Genomic DNA, 19952 nt, shown 5'->3' with positions numbered 1-19952 from the left:
AAGTCCACACTGTGAAATATAATTAAGCAAGATCTTAGAAATCTTGCTCTTTAGATTCAGATACAGGGCTAAAGTTCATAAAGAGATGAATAGAGTTAGTATAAATCAGCGTTCCTACCTTTGGAGAACTTTAACTCTTTATAGCTAATCAATACTTCTAAGGCTCTCTAGTTAGAAAATTCTCCAAATCTGACACTTTGGACTTCCAAGCAAGGCAAGCACAACAGCTGGTTCCCAACCATTACAAGAAGCTTTGTAGGTACCAGAGGGTTAGGGGCACCTTGACACACACCTTACCTGATGACACGCACACTTTTGGATTAGTACAACAAAGTAAGAAAGATGTACAAAAATTCAGTCCATCAAGGGATAATTCAGAAATTGCCATCCATATAGAATACTTTGGCATCTTAATAAAAACAAAAGTTCTGATTTCAATATATATTAAAATTTTTTGGCTCAAATAGATTTTTAATATCTAAATCATAACTCCCAAAAGGCTGCAGGTAGCCTTGAATTTCATTCAAAAATAAAAGCCACATAAAATAAGTGACCTCTGCCAGGATAAGACAATTATGTCAGGTAGGAACTCTGGTTTCTTAGGCCCACTAGGGCCTAATCCAATCCAATGTAATATTTTCTTGAACATAGTTTTTCTACTAATTCCACAATGATACCAACTCTCTCAAATCTGATGTAGCATTTAAATAAATAATGTTAATTCGAATATTTCTTCACAAAAGAAAAAGCAGAACATGGGAAACCACAAACAGCAATTTTCCCCAGCAAATTTTCCAATCAATTTCCCTAAATTTTTCTTTCTGATGTTTTTAGAAGCGAAGCTCCCCAATTCTGGAAGCACTATCAAATTAAATCTTCCTCCTATCCTAACTCCTCCAACATTTTTTCCTTGAAAAATTGGAAAACTAACAGTCTCTTAGTGGCAAAGTCACAAACTACCATAAACCTTACCAGCATCTGGTCTGGGTCCATAATCCCTGTGACCTGAGGGAAAAGAAAAGAAAAAGAAAAAAAAAGCTATTTAAGGCAACTCGTTAGAAATCATGAAAAAAAGTAATAAAAACCAAGGCATGAAAAGTCAATACTTCCAAAATCCTTGAAAGTCAACCAACACAGATTTACAAAGTAAATATATAAATTAAGTTTTATTAAGTTTAAGAAATCAAGATGAAAGTCAATATTTCCTTAAACTTGTCCCAGACGGTACCCGCCACTTTGGCATTATACTAGTTATCACTTTTGTTAAGCTCTGGTTGTGAAGGCTGATTGGAAAACCCTAATAATTTAAAAGCACCACGTCAGCTACCTTTTTTAAAAAATGTATTGTCACAATCCACTGAAAGTCTCATTCATTGGTCACCACAGACTCTTTTCATGCAAATTCACTGCGCAGAAACCCACTGGACTGTTTGAGATCAACTTTGGCTTTTTAATGTTTTCTCTGATATATAAAAATGTATATATATTTAATTTTTTTTAAAGCACACAACACACACCAGCCTCAACAGAGTAAGAAAAGGCTCAGACTGCGTCTGCGGGATATTGGTGGCTTTTAGATTTATATAGCATTTCCACTGAAACATTTTGGGATACTCAGCACTTACCACCAAAATTTTTGAAGCCACCGCGGTCACCACCACTGCAGAGGAAAAATTGAAGAAATGATTTCTTCCTTAAGTCTCTAATGTGCTGAGCCCTGGGCTCAATCTACACTTAACTGTCATAAGTAGAGAGCCTAGGGAAACAGTAGCACCTCTAACTTCCAGTAAATTCCATTTCATAGACTCCAAAATGTTTTCACCTAAGTGTTTTCCCAAGGATCTATTTCCACAAGGGTGCCTTTTCAAGCTTACTACAGAATGTATCTAATCTACTCTTATTTTAAAATCTTCCCAACCCCACGCCAAAGGGATTCTATTCATATCATAATTTAAATGCTGGAGGCACGGAATGAAGAATGATAAACTGGAGCAAACATTCTTTCCAAGGGGATATTTTTTAAAATATGAGGACAAAGGAAAAAGACTGGAAGAACAATATAAAGCTAGGTTAAGATTTTGATTCTAGAACAGGTGAGATAAAAACTTTAGTATGTTCTACTGTGAAACCAAATTATGGTTTTATGAGATTGAAAAAAGGTACAAGTATACATAAAAGTGAGCCTGAAAGTAGTCTAAAAAAAAATCTCAAATTATTCAGAAATATGATAAAATAAGCACTAAAATAAAGTATAAAACTGCCCTCCTATACCCAATATACTTCATATAATCTCTTCACATCAGAGCTACTGACATCCATCCATGCCACCAGATGCTCTGTACACCAATCAGTAAACCATATTAGAGACAGAAAGCAACATACTCCAAAATCACAGGTACCTAACAAGAAAATGACTCTATTTGGCATATTTCCACTGCCAGATAAGTCAATGGTCTTTGTATGCATAAATTTGTATAAGAAATCTAAGGTCTCTTTCATCAAGGCACTGTCTAAATACTCCTACATTGAAAGTTTTTCTCTTGACTGAAGTAAGTAACCCTTTAGGATTCATGTACTCTTATGGATATAAAAACACCCAATTTTCAGATGGTGACATCTAACATCCTACTACTATTAACCTTCTAATATAATCCAATACACTAATGTCTCTTCACCGTTCAAAAGCCTCTCCTGTAATACCAATATGGCCCCTTCCAGTCTCTAGGTAGATGGCTTTTCTGAGCCATCCCGAGAAAACATCATCCTAACTAAATGAGAAGGCATTCTTCTTTTATAAATCTATTCTGCTACCTTGATGTAAAAAATATCCCCTGGCAACCAGCTTAGTATAGACACATGCATCTTAATTTGCTATTCATTTTACTTGATTTCCAAGAAAATTAAAAGAGAGGCTACTGCAAGGCTATGTAGACAATATACAGCTCAAGTCTTTTATATACATATAGTTTCCTACTGAGTCTCTAAAGACCCCTCTTTTAGAACAGTACCCAAGTTCTGCCTATACTTCTAAATGACCTGTATATCACTGCCTAACTCTTTTAAGAATGGAAAGCCAACAAAGATTAAACTGCTAAAAATCTTATTATTAGAAATTAAAACATCTCTAGTTTCTTCAAAGATGATCAGGAGAACTAAAAAAAAAAAAAAAAGTGAGGAATGAACTAGTGAAAATATCAAGCCCATATTCCTGTCATGAGGTTAAAGTCTCCAAGATAAAGTAGATTATTTAAATAGAAAATTTTCAAGTAAGTGCTAGAAGAGACCCCACTTAATTAATACCAAATTGTTCATCTGGCCACAGTGAAGAGAAAATACGCAACTGCATATATCGGCTAATTCCTGTCATTTCTATTCTGGCCAGCAATATAACTTTGAACAATAAAAAAAGGAATACCATTGCAAAATAGAAGTACTATAAAACAAATGACATTTGAGTGCCTGGGTGGCTCAGTCAGTTAAGCAACTGACTTAAGCTCAGGTCATGATCTCATGGTTCGTGAGTTCAAGCCCCGCATCAGTCTCTCTGCTGTCAGCACAGAACCTGCTTCAGATCTTCTGACCCACCTCTCTCCCCCAAAAATAAATAAAAACATTTAAAAAGTTATATTTTAATAGGTTTATTACTTCCTATTTCTCCAGAGAATGACATTTTAACTTAAGTCACACATATTGAGCATTTCCTTTTAAAACAGAGCAGCTGCTTGAGATTTCAACACAATTGCCATAAATATGAAAACACCATAGTGCATTTGAAAAACTACTAGTCTTCAAACTAAGAGACTCGGGATATAGTCTTTACTATCAATGACCAATCTTGAAAATTTAGATAAGTCAGTAATTCTGTCTAGGCTTCAGTTTCCTCCTTCACAAAATAAGGGTTTACATCCTTGCAATACTCAAAAGTGGTCAAGGGAAGAGCAGCATAGGCAGAGCCTGGGAGCATCTTAGAAGAACAGGATCTTGGGCCTCACCCCATACCTACTGAATCAGAATCTGCATTTTAATAATATCCTCCAAGGAATTCCAGTGTAAAGTTTGAGAAGCACCAGTCTAGATGATCTAGAATTCTAGGTGAAGCTTTCTTTCAAGTTCAAATGTTTCAATCAATTTTCTTTTCACTTACTAATTCCATATTAACATGTTATAATTCCTTAAAGAAATTTATCAAATATACTATATAAACCTCAAGGAGTTCTATTAAATATTTAACAGAAAACGGGCCTGGGGTTAAGAATCTTTCAAACCTGCAGTCAAATATCAAGTTCCTTTTCCATATACCAAGTTAAGGTTTCACTAACCAATTAAGACAACCAAATTACATTAACATCTAAGCCAAGATGTTACCACAACAATTTTTCCCCAGAAAAAGCTGCAAACTTATACACATAAAGAATTCCTAAAGTAAGGACATTTTAAGGTGAAGTGGTAGAGGCATTTAATCTAAGTTTAAACACTCAAATTTATGGCTGAGTGCCCCCTGCATAAGAAAACCAATTGCGTATTCTTGACTCAACTGTAGAAATTATCCCAAGTTCAAAATAACAATAAGCAGCCTACCCTAAGGTAGACTCAGGATTTTTTTCAATGTTACAGTATTACATATTTAGAGAAGATGGTCATTTAATTTCAGATGCTAGTCAAGAAGTTTCTGACAGAATTTCTACTCCAAATCTTTAATTTAAAAAAAAAATCTAGGGGTGCCTGGGTGGCTCAGTCCAACTTTGGCTCAGGTCATGATCTCATAGTCCCTGAGTTTAGGCCCGATGTTAGCCTCTGTGCTGACAGCTCAGAGCCTGGAGCCTGCTTCAGATTCTGTGTTTCCCTCTCTGTCTACCTCTCTCTCTTGCTCTAGAAAATAAACATTAAAAAAAAATAAACTAAACATATCTATCAAAGACTTAAAACAGTCAAAAAGTAAAAGGACAATACAAGAATCTCTGTTCCCAGAAAATCCACTCTCTAGAGAGGAAAAAGGGACTTAGCTAAAAACTTTAAAAAGTTAGTTAAAAAAAAAAATGCTGTGCTTATATTTTCATAGTAGTAAATCCAAAATACAATTTTTTAGGTGTGAAGACTAACATTAATTCCAAAATGTAAATGACTCTATGGATTTAAATACCATTCTCAATAGTAGATATATTTATGTTTTATTTCCTCCCATATCTTCTATGAGTGGTAAAAAGGCTCTCTGGATTCAACATTTACTCACATTTCAGGAAGTCAATATACCTATCATTCTAGAGCTACACTGTCCAATACAGTATTCACTAGCCACATGTGGCTATTAATGATTTGAAATGTGGACAATCTAAACTGAGATAGAAATATAAAAAAAAAAATTAGATGTACTCTTAAAATACAAAATGGATTTCAAAGTCTTAGTACGAAAAAAGCAACGTATAACCCTCAATCATTTTTATACTGATTACATGATAAAATATTTCAAGTATATTAGATTAAGTGAAATATATTATTAAAGTTAATTACACCTGCTTATGCTCTTTTAATGTGTGTACTACAAAAACTTTAAATTACCTGGGGCACCTGGATGGCTCAGTCAGTTAAGCATCAAACTCCTGATTTCAGCTCAGATCATGATCTCATGATCCATGAGACCAAGTCCCAAGACAGGCTCTGCGCTGACAGTATAGAGCCAGCTTGAGATTTTCTCTCTCAAAATAAATAAAATTATATATGTGGCTCACATTTGTGACCCATATTACATTTCTATTGGGAAGTACGATTCTAGACTATCACCTGAACATATGCACATTTTAAAGGGAACTAATCAAAAACTTACAAGACACTCAAAATTCAAGATGATTTTTTTTTAGGCTTGAGATATTAAAGCCTAAAGAGCTACTTAATTTGAGGACTCAATCATGAAAAATGGTAATCTATAAAGTTCTGGCAATTTTGCAATACTTTCATCACAATGCTGAAGTTAAAAACAGAGAAAACTTACAGCCTCAAGCTTCTAGTCCACTAAGAGATCAGTGATCAATTTTAGATGACAATTAGATAGTCACTCTTTTTTAGTCACTCTTTTTTGCTCCAACTACTTTTCAAAGAAAAACACTGTTTCCTATAGTCCCTATAATTTTCACACATTTTCTTTCATATTTGGAAAGGTGACAGCTTCTTTTTGGTCTGTATTCTTCCTGTAGCCAAGCAATCATACAACCTGAGTCTAAGAACATCCCATCCTTTACAACATATCCCACCCTCACCCACAAGCCATGCTCCTTCTTCTTTAAATATAAACCTAACTAATGCCAGATATTCTTCAAACATCCCTGAAAGGATTATATTTTCAACCTTGATATAATTTTTAAGATGATTAGAAACACAAATGGGAGTGTTGATGACAACTAACAAAAAAATGTTTGGATATTTTTGGTACTTAAATGTAAAACCAAGTGTGAAAAAAAAATCCTGAAACTGGGCATTTTTACTCTAATTCAAAATACTTTATCCCTATAAATAAGCTAAAAAGCCAATCTTGAGCAAGATATTGTAACACATGAAAATTACATGAACTTCAAATTTCCATATCTGTAAATGACAGTTTACTGCAATACAACCATGTTTATTTATACATTGTCTATGGCAGCTTTGGTGCTACAAGTGCAGAGGTAAGCAGTTACAACAGAAACCATATGGCTCAAAAAGCCTAAAATACTTACTAAGTGGCCTTTCATATAAAAAATTTACCCAACCCAATACAGAGAATCACATCATCCACATGGATTTCTAAAAATGGCCCTTCATGAATATCCCATTTATTGGCTTGGGGGGCAGGGGGGAGGGTACAGATAGCAACTGTGCAAGACCCCCTCCCCAACCCTACCTTGAACTAGATCAGTATCATATTACCTAATATACAGTGGGCTTCTATATGACACTGTGTGAAGAGGTTCTAAGGCTAAATAAAACAATTTGAAAATAAAAAATTTAATTCATAATCAAGTCTGGACCAAAAATTAATCTGAAATATGTTGCCAAAGAAGTCATAAAAGTGATTAAAAGTGTGACTCTCAAGTTGGTTAAGTTATGGAGCTTCCCTCTTCTATCAGGAGGTTCATTCAAGGCCCTTTCAAATCTCTGATTCTAAGATGAGTCCTCTCTCAAAGATGAAAATGTATTTTTAAAGATTTCCCTATCTGCCTCTTCCTGAAAAGTGGGATTCTACGATTCCCAGACATTGTCATAGTTTAATAATTTATAGCATATAGCTTCCTTATGAACAAAATTAAACCTATGATATCCTGCAAAACATAGCATTCCAAAGAAGCCACTTATCTAAAACATATTAGCTGGAAAATTACATATACCTGTTGGTTATCTTGTTAGGGATTCTGTTTAAGGTGAAAGGGAGGCTATTAGGTAGAAAGTAAGCACCATGTCACTTTACATTGTTCACTTACATCCACAAGATGGCAGGCTACTCACTTTGATAATGAAGAGCACACAGTAATTTGTATATTGTAAACTGACTTTGGTTATCAATCAAAAGACTTAATGTTCACTCTCATAAAAGTTGACCAAATAGGTTTAGGCTTTAGTTTTTCCATCATACCAAAGCACTGCATACTGAACACAGAGAAATACAAAGTGACCAAATTCCTCGCTCACTTGAAGAAATAGCAGTGCTGTATGTTTTGTTTCTCAGGTCACCTCTGGGGACAGACAGTCCCTAAGATGCAAAAGAGTAAACTGGTACTGATAATATTATTAAGTGTCAGTTAACAGGTCACTAACAATTTCAATTCCCAAGAAATACAAGTTATCTTTTAAGCCTGTATATTTTACACATGCATTTGCAACCTGAAAACCTCCTCTGAGGACAACAAATGTCAGTTATTTTTTCATTCTTGTTTTTAGGGCCAAAGTGCCAAAATTACAGATATATTTAAATGTAATTTTAAAACCAACTTCATAACATATACCAAAACCTGATTAACACTAGCAATGGGGAAAAGGAAAGCTGGAAAAGAAAAGCTGGATTTAAAAGTCTTCTTTTCCACAGCTTAGTCTGAACAAAATACACAATGGCAAGGGATGCTGCACTAATTATTTCAATAATTATTTACTAAAGGGAAACCAAATAGTTTACGTACAAAAATCTTTCTAATTTACCAACCCCACATTTATATACTCTTATCACCTCCTAATATTTTCTCTTTTCTAGGGGATTCAAGATTAAGGAATAGTCTCTCTGCACTTCAATCTAAAATTAACTTACCTTTTATTTTTTACATATAATATACTTGGATTTCCCAGAGTCATCATTTAAAGGAGTTTAGACTCTATAGCTCTGGCAGGAAAAACATATTAAGTGGTTTAATCACAACCAAAATAGGGGAATTTTCTCCACTGGTGTTTAATATAACACCACATAAGCTAATTGCTAACACAGCCTATTCTCAGGTAATTTATGTGACATCTTAAGACTGAAAATCAATTTTGAATTTCTGCCTTTTTCTCTACAACATAATCTATTTAAGTCTCTTAACTAAATCAGATCCTAGAATCAAACCAGCTAAGTAAAACAACAAAAATTTTTAAAAATTAAAAAGAGAGAGAGAAGAAATGCAGGCACCTATACCTAAATACTTACCTTGATCCTGTCATAGGACCTCTTCCATCCTTGTCATATCCCCCACGCCCTCTACCTCCTCCCTGTGACCCGCCATATCCTCTATTATCTTCTCCATACCTACTCACATCACGACGGTCATCTAAAAAAAATAATAATAATATACACATGAATTAATAACTGCGGGTTGTTTTTGACAAAGGCTTCCCACAACATAATTTTGATCTTTAAGTTACACATTATTTTCTTTGGAATATGGCACATATATATAGAATTCAAATCAAGTCATCAAAAAAAATTCTAGAATTAAATGTGTTTGAGAATTATATCTGTGTCAAATTCCATTTTACTATATCGTCAGATAACAAAATGATGATCATCACCATTTGATGTGATGGTAATGAGGAGTAACTAAAGTACAACACTAGGTATAGAATCTTAATAAATTAGATGAAAAGCATAACCCGAATCTTAAAAAGTTATTTCTTCACCTCAAAAATACTTCAATGTAAATCAAGCATGGACAGGAAGTAACAATTTTTTAATTTTTATTTATTATTGAGACAGAGAGAAACAGAGCATGAGTGGGGGAGGGGCAGAGAGAGAGGAGACACAGAATCCAAAACAGGCTCCAGGCTCTGAGCTGTCAGCACAGAGCCTGAGGCAGGGCTTGAACCCACGAATTGTGAGATCATGACCTGAGCCAAAGCCGGATGCTTAACCGACTGAGCCACCCAGGCGCCCCAAGAAGTAACAATTTTCAAACTGAGACATATTTAGTGAATAAGGCTCCACTTTTACTCACTTATTCAATAACTATTCATTAAGCACTTACTGTGAACCAGGCCCTATACTAGATAATGAAGGTACAAATGAGTAAGACAGGACTTGTGCCCTTGAAGCATGAACAGATTCCTAAATATCAGTGGTATATTCCTTTTTTAATTTTTTGAAAATGTTTATTTTTGAGAGAGACAGCCCATGAGAGGGGGAGGGACAGAGAGAGAGAGAGAGACAGAATCTGAAGCAGGCTCCAGGCTCTTAGCTGTCAGCACAAGAGCCCAACATGGGGCTCAAAATCACAGACCACAAGATCATGTCCTGAACCTAAGTTGGCCGGCTAACCGAATGAGCCACCTAGGTGCTCTTATCACTGGTATATTCTAAGTGCTATAGGAAAAAAAGTGAAAGAAGGGCTAGTCCTTCTTAGATGAGGTGATAGACTAATATAGGATTGTAATTTCTCTGTATCAGATACACCACCACTACCAAAACAATGGTGGTGGCAACATTGTCAAATGATTAGTTAACTGACATAACAAAGGAAATTCAGATAATCAGTCATCAAAGAGTCATATGACCATTTGGGAGTCTCTGAGAATTTCAGAAACAGAAATCTAATAAACTCGTTTTGATGGCCATTAGAGAGAAATACATATTCAAGGTCACTCTGAATTTTTACAAACAGCTGAAATCCTATGTAGGTCTTTTAATCCAGAATTCAATGTAATTCTGAGGGGGGAAAAAAGAAAAATAATATATCATACCTTGTGTGTGGTGGCTGTAATTCTCCCTTTGTGAATGATAAGACTGCTGGTTTTGACTATAGGAATCATGCTGCTGACCATAATTTGAATGCTCATCATATGAACCTTGATGTTGATCATAGCCTGACTGCTGGTCATACGAATCTTGTTGACCATAGTCTGACTGGTCATATGAAGGTGCTCTTCCACCTTGGCTAAACAGAAATCAAGAATTGGAAATTTATAAAAGGATTATGTTCACTGTAGCAAGTTGACTGAAACTGACAGAAGAGGCCTGACCAGCTAGACCTCAGCCATATTTAATACTACTTTCTGATGCAAATCATTTAGTTCTTTTATCTACAAAATCTCTTTATCACCCACAAATGGAAAGACCTTCAAACAATTCAATTTCACTATCACTGAAGAGATCACACATTATGAGGAAAACCACATGCACCTCTGAAAACATTAGTGGAGCAAAAAAATCACTATGGCTTTTACCATCTCTTTGAACAACAACAACAAAAAAATAAAGGTGCCATAAAGTACAGTAAGATGTCTCATTCTTTAACAAATATATCACAAGTGCTGAATTACATTAAAAAGTTCTGTCACTTAATTTTAACAAAGTTATCGCATAATATTTTGGGAACTATTTCTCATAATTACCTTTATATCCTATATTACAATCTCCTAAATATCTTCAAAGATAGCTTTCAGATTTTTAGAGGAAAGAACTTGCTTTATGATGCCATTTTTTTAATCTGAAAATAGTGTACCTAATAATGAGACTACTTTCTTATTATCTCTGACAATTCACAAAGAAATTCTAACTATGTTCCAAGCAACAGGACTATTAATTACCAGGATGGGAATGTTGAAAGGAACATTTAACTGGGTTTGAGTTCTACTGTTTACTTTTACAAAAAGGGAACAAAAAGTCTCATAACTTAATAGATCATATTCTGCATCAGATGATAAAGACTCTAATAAAGATCAGTATGTTCCCCCAACTCTGTACCCAAAGCACATCACATCAACAGTCAGAATCCTAGCACTTCACTTTTTTCCCCAACGTATTGATTTTGAGAGAGATAGCGAGTGGGAAGGGCAGAGAGGAGAGAGAGAATCCCAAGCAGGTTCATTCACACAGTCAACTAAGTGCCCGACATGGGGCTCGAACCCATGAACCATGAGATCATGAAATGAGCCAAATTCAAGAGTTGGACACTTAAGTAACTGAGCCACCCAGGCGCCTCTAAAATGCTTCCTCTAAAATGGTTGTCAAACCAAACCTAACACTTCTCTTTGGTCTGCATTTACATGTCATGCTTCCAAAAATGCATCCCTATAAAAGGATTCTCCTAAATTTAAAACTAACCAACAGGGCTTGGAGAGTTCTTCCTTCTACTCTATTTTCTACTTCTTGAAACACTCTCAAATCTATAACACTGACAATGCAACCTCACAAATCTTTCCCCAATGAATCTTTCCCCCAACTGAATTTCACTCAGAATAATTTTTTTCACTGCAGAGAGAATACTAGTGACCTCAGATTTTGCCTCAATTTTTAGCTATGTAACTTAACAGGTTACATAATCTTAGTAACTTCTCTTTACCTCTACAAAATGGGGATAATTTTGTAGGATATTTGGGGATACTATCTCATAGTGATTAAGGATCAATTAAATTAGGGAATGCAAAAGCATTTCACAAAATGTAAAGCACAAAAAAAATTAAGTTGCTCTTATTAAATAAAATTAGTAATAAGAACAAATTCCTCACATGTGAAATTTAAAAACTTTAAACCGAAAAAAACCTCATAAAAAAATTTAAAAAATTTATTAAACCTGTAAACTTCTGGTAAATATTTACCTGCCTATATTAACAAATAAAACATTTTTTAAAATTTTTTTTAATGTTTTATTTATTCCTGAGAGATAGAGACAGTGTGAGCAGGGGAGGGTCAGAGAGAGAAGGAGATACAGAATCTGAAGCAGGCTCCAGGCTCCGAGCTAGTTGTCAGCACAGAGCCCGACGTGGGGCTTGAACCCACCAACCGTGAGATCATGACCTGAGCCGAAGTCAGTCGCTTAACTGACTGAGCCACCCAGACGCCCCCAAATAAAACATATTTAGAGTATCAAAAATATGTGGATAGGTTTTGGCACTTTTTAAATATTTTTCTCCCTGAAGAGGTAATAAAGGTAAAACATTAAAATGGCTAAAATATAAAATGGAAATAAAAGTAAGCACTGAGAAGTGTCCTTTTATAGCTAGGTTTTTATTTAATCTCAAGTATAAAGCAGAGGTCAAAAAAATTTTTTTAACAATTATATCATGTGCATTCATATACAGCTAAAACCGTAATTTTACAAATAATCACATCATAAGAATCAAATGACACTGCTGACAATTTCCACATTCACCGTAACAAAAAACTATGAAATTAATACTTCATCAAAACTTTTCTGAAAAAATGTTTAAAGCTAGGAGTTTGATGGTGAAGTCTATTTAATACCCAAAGTGTTATTTCCACTGCCCAAGGTAATCTCAGTGCCTTTACTATTTCCTTACCCTCCTGATGATTCCGTGTTTTGCTGTCCCTGGTTATTATAAGACTGCTGGCCATATGAGCTCTGCTTTTGATTCTCATAACCACTGTAGGACTGTGAATAACCTAAAGATTGGATGGATATACCATTTAGTAAATGATCTGATTTTTAAATTTCTAAAATAGCAAATTTAACAAATAAGTCTAACCTGATTGGCTCTGTCCATAGCTGGAATAGCCACCATAGCTCTGTCCATATGAGGAATCAGTAGTTTGTCCATAGCCAGAATAGCTCTGAAATTTAGGTAAATACAAGTCTCATCACCTACTTAAGATAAAAATAATCAATTTATGAAATACATAATTTATATTTTAACCTACTTGTGGTGTTTGTCCATAACCTTGGTTGCCTTGATTTCCATAGGAAGAATAACTGTAAAAGAAAAACATACTACTTGAAAGAAATGTGCTAGAATTTTAAAAACAAAACAATCCTATCTTCATTTTCAACTTTCAACTCCATACAAGCATCTCTTCTGAGAAATTGTCAATCTGCCTCCTAGAGTCTAAATTGAAAGGTGATGACCAAAGAGTGTTAAGACATAAATGAAGTCACTCCCAGAATTCCTGAATGCCAAACAAGCACCAAAAGTTTCACAATTTCCCACAAATAAAACTTCACTAGAGCTAGAAAATCTCAAGAGCATTATACCTGGGTGTGGGGAGTGACTACATGGAAGCAAGACCCATAATATCTGAAGCAGAAAAATAAGGATTTTTTACATTAGTGCTTTCCTCAAAGTAGCTATGTTTTGACAGATTAATTTCTTTCTATCATTTGCCTTAAATCTGCCTTTAGGTTCCTAGAAAAGGCACCATAGGCACTAAAAGCCCAATTTATTTGTCTTTCATGTATATCTTCTGAGTACTATCACTGAATGAAATTATATTGTATCCCCAGTGTCATAGCACAGCCTGGCATATAGTTTGTTGACTGAATAAATGTACCTGCCTCAGAACTGAATATTCTTCAGTTTTATAGCATTGTAAACCCAGCAAGTCAGAAACAAACTTTCTGAATATATGCCCCCCAAAATAAAATATTTTCAAAAATAACCTTATTATTCTAGACCTATCAAGTGCTAACAGAATTTTACTTTGTAAAACACGTTTCACTGAATAAACATTTGCTCATTGCCTATTATAAGGTTGGCACCATTTTAGGAGAATAAAAAAGTCAAACTAGTTTTGTTTTCATGGAGCTTCAAACCTGAGGACAGAAGATACCTGAGTTGCTATTGTGAGTATCTCACATTGAGCTGCAAAACATTTATAGTGCAAGATGAAGACTGTTCCTGGCAAGTTAGAGAACCCTACTGCAGGTATACAGTCACATAAAAACAGACTTTTCTTTCTACTATGAGCATGGTAAGAAGTCTTTTTAAAATGGTAAGCATTTCTATTTTAGTTCTTCAAGAAAAACTATTCTGAAAGAAGATTAGCATATTATATACCACCAAAAACTGAAATGCTTTCTCTAAAATCTTGTGTATTAGCTGAATTGTTTAAATCCTTTAATAGTTTCTTTTTAAAAATTTCCTAAAGGAAACAATCTTTAAAATACCTATGAGATTTGCTTCAATTTCTTGGGGGTATCTGTATTTACTGATTCAAACAGACTTTTAAATTTTAAAAAAGGAAAAAATTGCTTTAGTACCTATGCACACAGTCTGACTCTTTCCCCTTGACAAGCTAGTATTTACCTTTTAGAAATCCAGATAAAGTCTGACTAAATTCATTTTTTTCTCAGTTCTGTTCTTACATGGTATTATTAAAATATACATATACTTTACCTTTGCTGATCACCCCCAGACTGACCGTAACTTCCAGAATCTAAAACACATAAAAAGAATTTTAAATCTTATTTAAAATTATGCTTCCCTCAAAGGCTGACTTTAGATCTTATAGATGAAATGTGTTAAGAAAATGTCATAAAAATTAACTACAGAATGAAAACGAGTTAAAAATACTGTGCAAAGATTCGTTTACAGTAACTCCATCTGTGAAAACAACTACTCTACAAACATGTCCTAATGGTCACAAGAATCAAGTGAACATAAAACAATCAGCGAAAAACCTATCCTTTTAACAAAAACTCAAAAGTTCAAGCTATCTTTATATACAAAAAAAAAAAAAAAAAAAAAACAACTATTAAAACTAACCAAGACCAAATGCGGGTGGAGGAGGAAAGACATACACTTTGATAAGATAAAGCCCAAGGACTACACTGACTTGCATATCCTCACCAGAGGAACATACACCGTTCCTCTGTACTGGACTGCTCTGGCTGTCAGCAGCAACAAACCGATCTCTGACAACTTGGTAAAAGCAGCTAAGTTAGTTTATCCTCACCTTTACCAAGCTTTCAGGGACTTAGCTAATCAGTATACGAACTCGGCAATACCTACTTCCATCTTCCTTTCGAGCAACAAAAATACCAAGGAAGGCATGAATTAAATACGTGAAAAAATTTTTTGATTATGAGCTTTTTCTCAATACTTCAAAATGTCAATTACATTATAAACTTTTGAAGAAGCTCTTTTAGGTTTCTACTCAGTGTCAAATGAATGCCTAAGTTTATTAGTAATGAATAAGAGTAATATTATATGAAATACTCTTTAAGCTACAAAAAATGACCGTCTGAAATTGCTGACCATTAGGCCCAACTTCATCTGATCTGCTTCAGTTATATTCTAAGGCATGGATGTGGGTTCTCCCAATGAGTGGAGTCCAAGACCTGTTTATTAGCCTTTGGCTCAGACAAAATTATAGAAGTACACAGAATATAGGTCATGATGTGACTGGCTCAAATCTAAAAGTATGAGTCTCTAATTTTAAGTCAGTCACTTTGTTCATTTAAAATTATAAATCTGACTTCTTTAGCTGGCTGACTTGAAAACTCTGGAAGATATAAACATATTGAGCAATAAACAGCCCTTAGAATAAATACTTGAGAAAAGTACAGATCTCTTATACTCAACAGAGAAGAGTATGTTATTTATGGCATTTCAAACTAGTGCTCATTATGAGTACTTGACACTTGAGCCCTGTGTCTAAATCCATGAATTATTTAGAAATGCTTTCATTTCCAAGTGTATAGGGTTTTGATTCTGTTTTTATCTTCTAACCATATTCCATTGTGGCCAGAAAAGGTATTTTCTGTATTATTCTTGGTACTTATTAGGATTTGCTGGCTTTTTGCTTTTCCCCTTGGTAAATACTTACTTGCATAAATGCCCGTCATGTGCTTGAAAAGAACTGTGTATTAGCTAAATGTTGAATAAATTCGCTGTCTAGATATTTGCTGCTTGTATCATTCATAGTCTTCTTAACATATGGTCTGCCTAATCTATTACACAGAAAGGTAGGCTAAAAAAACCTCCATCTGACCAGATTTGCATTTTTTTGCTTTCTCTATTTTGAGGCTAGCTACATGGTTAGCCAAATGAAAGTACAAATTTATTTATTCCTGATAAATCCTCTTTTAACATTGCATGAAGACTATGATTAAAAACGTCCAAACTTTATTTTGTAACATACCTAAACTCTATCTTGCTTTTGGTGGGTGTTTGCCTGGTTAATCTTTTTCTCTCTACACTTCCAACATTCATGTTTTAGGTATATCATTTTTGAACGACATATATTTTTTTCCCAATGTGAAATCTTTCAACTGGTGTTTTCATACTTTTATTCCTACGCACCTGTACTGGATGTTTTACTAGGGTTTTCTTTTTCCTTTTAACTTCTTTCCTACCTCCTACTGGATTTTCTTTATTCCTTTTTCCATTACTTTAAGAATTAAACATTCAATTTGTTCTTTTAATAAGTTACCATTCATAATTTCATGTTCAATTTTTAACATGCATTCTTGACAAAATTCAATTTCCAACCTCTACTAGAATCTTAATACTATAATGGCAATCACAGACTTAATTTTTTTGCTTCCATTTTTTAACTTTCAAATGTAGCCATTTTAATCTTTGATGTTCCATACTATCAATATTTGCTTCTTTTATACTGTTTTTTGCATCCTATGTATCCTTTCTGGATTCACTAACCCTTGGATCATTTCATTATTTTCCAGCTTCTTAAAACTAATCTTACTATTTCCCTATTTATTGGTATTTCATAGTCTGCAATTTCACATCTATATATATTGCTATTAATTGGTTTTTATGTCTCATGTTTAGGACTACTGCTTTATGATCCAAAATATTCACCAATCTTGGAAAACTATTAACTGTAAGAGTGATTCCTCGCCATGCTCTTAGCAGACACATTATATGCATATTAGATGATGGGACTTTTCAATCTGTTTCTTAATATTCTGTTTTTCATCTCCTCCTTTTGAATTGTGTCTAATTAGAGATCTTCCACTTCACTATTTCTTCTGTTAGATCTGCAATTCAATTTATCCATTGTTTCTATTTCTAGCAGATATACTTGATTCTTTTTAAATCTGCATGGCCTTTCTTCAGAACATCTTGGTATTAGGGTTGATTCCTTCCTTTAGGTTTTTAATAATTTTAACCATATTTGCTTTCAGATTACCTACTACGTGTTCTAATTCCTCTTGTCACAAACCATTATTTTGGTGAATTGTTTCAAGTTCTGATTTACTGTAAATTCATCTTTTGCAAAGCTTATTTTTTCTAGAAGATTCCTGTGACCTACACTGTGAAATTTTCTCCAAAAAGCTTTTTCATTTGTTTCTACCAGGACCCCTAAAGTTACTACCAGCCCAGAACCAATTTTTTTGTTAATTTCTTAAGTTTTCCTGGACACCTATAACTAAATGTACACCCAAATTGTATGAAGTACAGTTCCCAGGTTACAAATTATCAGGACAGACCTTTTTTCACTCAGGGCCCAAAAACTATTATCCATTATGCTGATATGAAGTTTTTCTCTAGTTAATCCTTTCACTGAAGAGTCTTTCAAACATATAAGTTATACAGGTTTCAGTTCCCATTATTTGGCTCTAGTAGTCTCAAGGCTCCATCTCCTACCCTTACTCACTTGGGTAATAAAACCCGAGTCTCTAAATGATGAGACCTACACCCTCCTCCTCTTCAGGGCAACCATCAAGTTAGCCATATGCTGGCTTCTACTTCATTTCTGGCAGCTTTTCTTTTTTTTGGTAAATTCTTGCATCTTTTAAGTGTTTGTAAATAGAGGATTTTCAATTTATTTTGGTCTGCCATACTACCAAAATGGTAAGTACATCGACATTGTAATTTTTGTATGTATAACTGATATCATTCAATTCTAACTTGAAAATGTCAGATAATTAACATTTGTAAACAATATTTGACTGAGAGTATGATTTACAATATTTACAATTTTGACGTATTTACGGACTATGTAAGCACTTTAATTTGTAAGTCTGCCCTGTCAGGCATCTGGAGTGGTTGAATTTGAAATATTTAAAGGATTTAACTAAACTTAACGCAGTTAGCTGGTTAGGGGGAATTTACTGTTAAATTTATTAACTGAAACATTCACCAAAAAACAAGTCAAAAGCATTATTCTCATTTTTATACAAAGTGAAAAGTATTTTTATACATGTTTTACAAAATGTATAAAGAGCATGTAACAACACTAAGCAGAACTTAAAGATTCTAGCTTTGATAAACTTAATTTAAAAACAATTATAAAGTTTTCACATGTGAAAGCCAATCTTGATATTTAAAAAACAAATTACAAAGTGACAAATGTCTAGTGTCTTGGTACTTTACTAATGGATAAACCAGCTCACACATTAATGACAGTTAGATCCTGGATTTTACAGGTGGTAACCTCTAAAATTTAATTCTCCATAAAAGCTACCCAGTCCTATAAAAATGTCATTGTTTTATACCAATAAAAATGTTAAAAATCAAGACACACCATTAGTTTTTAATGTCCACTGAAATGGTAAATTTCCCATGAGGGTAGGAGAATCTTTTTATTATTTTTAATCACACATGGGTTACACACCTCCTCAGGGTATACCTCTACATATTTCTGCAGAGCTTTACCAGATTTCATTCCAAATCCTGCACCTGGTAAAAGATGTACTTACTTTGGAGAAAGAAATTCTTTCCTGTTTGAGCAAGGATTAAACAAATCGAAAGAGGCAAGAACTCCTGTGCAGTTAACAGCCTCTTCCATCAGGTAGGTGCCCCCTCCCACAAAAGCTCAATATTCAGGATTAACCTTAAGAATAATCTAAGGTGGGGCGCCTGGGTGGCTTAGTCGGTTAAGCGTCCGACTTTCGCTTGAGTCATGATCTCGCGGTTCGTGGGTTCGAGCCCCGCGTCGGGCTCTGTGCTGACTGCCAGCTCAGAGCCTGGAGCCTGTTTCAGTCTGGGACTCCCTCTCTCTCTGACCCTCCCCTGCTCACGCTGTCTCTCTCTCTCCTAGAAATTTAAAAAAAAAAAAATTAAAAAAAAAAAAAAGAATAATCTAAGAAATGTTTCTTCTCCTGTGCAACCATTCTTGCTAATTTGGTCTGATATCCACCTACTTGCTCTTTGTCATACGTTTCCATCCTTTTGCAAGACTGTGTTACTGGCGGATTTGGTCTATTTGTTTGAAATACCAACAAGTTCTCCCTTAAGTAAAATGTAAAAGACCATGACAGCAATCACTTTCATCCCAATCAGATGGCTTCCAGGAAATGTTCCGCTCTTCCACGTGAAACGTGAGCTCTCCTGACGGTTTCTAGCAAAGTGGACGGCCCGTGACGTGCTAACGGAGGACCTTGTGTGGTTGGCTTAGGGCTGCTACAAACTATAGAACATTCGTGTTCAGACTTTATGTCCAAGCTTGGGAGGATCTCAACGGGCTGTCCTGAAGAGATCAGTGCCTTTTCCTTTCTCTTCCACACAACGAAGGGGAGAGGGGTTGGGGGGGGGTGGGTGCTCTATCAATTTAAATGCTTCGTGTAAGACTGCCTTTCCTCTGGCCTGCATGTGTTAAGGTAAATGCCACATGTACCTACAGGAGTCTATCCGGAATAGAAAAGGCTCACTTTCAGGCTCTTGCAGGAGATAAACAACTGGAAAAGGGAGGAGGAAGCTGAATTATACGCAAACACCCCCATTCGAATCGGGTGGTTACGGTAGAGGGAATGACGAGAAGTAGGATTTCGTGCAGGGCAACATCCTTTGAAAGGGCTCCCAGAGCGTCAAGACCCCCACCTGAT

At 34.8% G+C, this 19952-nt stretch overlaps 1 protein-coding gene across 1 annotated transcript in view; it reads right to left on the bottom strand.

The window, feature by feature from the left end:
• The window catches only part of TAF15 (TATA-box binding protein associated factor 15), a 29508-nt gene that overhangs the window by 8970 nt on the left and 586 nt on the right, over window positions 1-19952 (bottom strand). The window contains 8 exon segments of the mRNA XM_077749905.1: window positions 973-1005; window positions 1626-1660; window positions 8642-8762; window positions 10168-10361; window positions 12727-12829; window positions 12913-12997; window positions 13085-13136; window positions 14557-14596. Coding sequence (XP_077606031.1) covers window positions 973-1005; window positions 1626-1660; window positions 8642-8762; window positions 10168-10361; window positions 12727-12829; window positions 12913-12997; window positions 13085-13136; window positions 14557-14596 — 663 coding nt within the window.

This window comes from Crocuta crocuta, unplaced genomic scaffold (genome assembly GCF_008692635.1).
Source record: "Crocuta crocuta isolate KB4526 unplaced genomic scaffold, BGI_CrCroc_1.0 scaffold149, whole genome shotgun sequence".
NCBI lineage: Eukaryota > Metazoa > Chordata > Mammalia > Carnivora > Hyaenidae > Crocuta > Crocuta crocuta.
The sequence above is the reverse complement of the archived record's forward strand: the minus strand, read 5'-3'. Positions and strand labels throughout refer to the sequence as shown.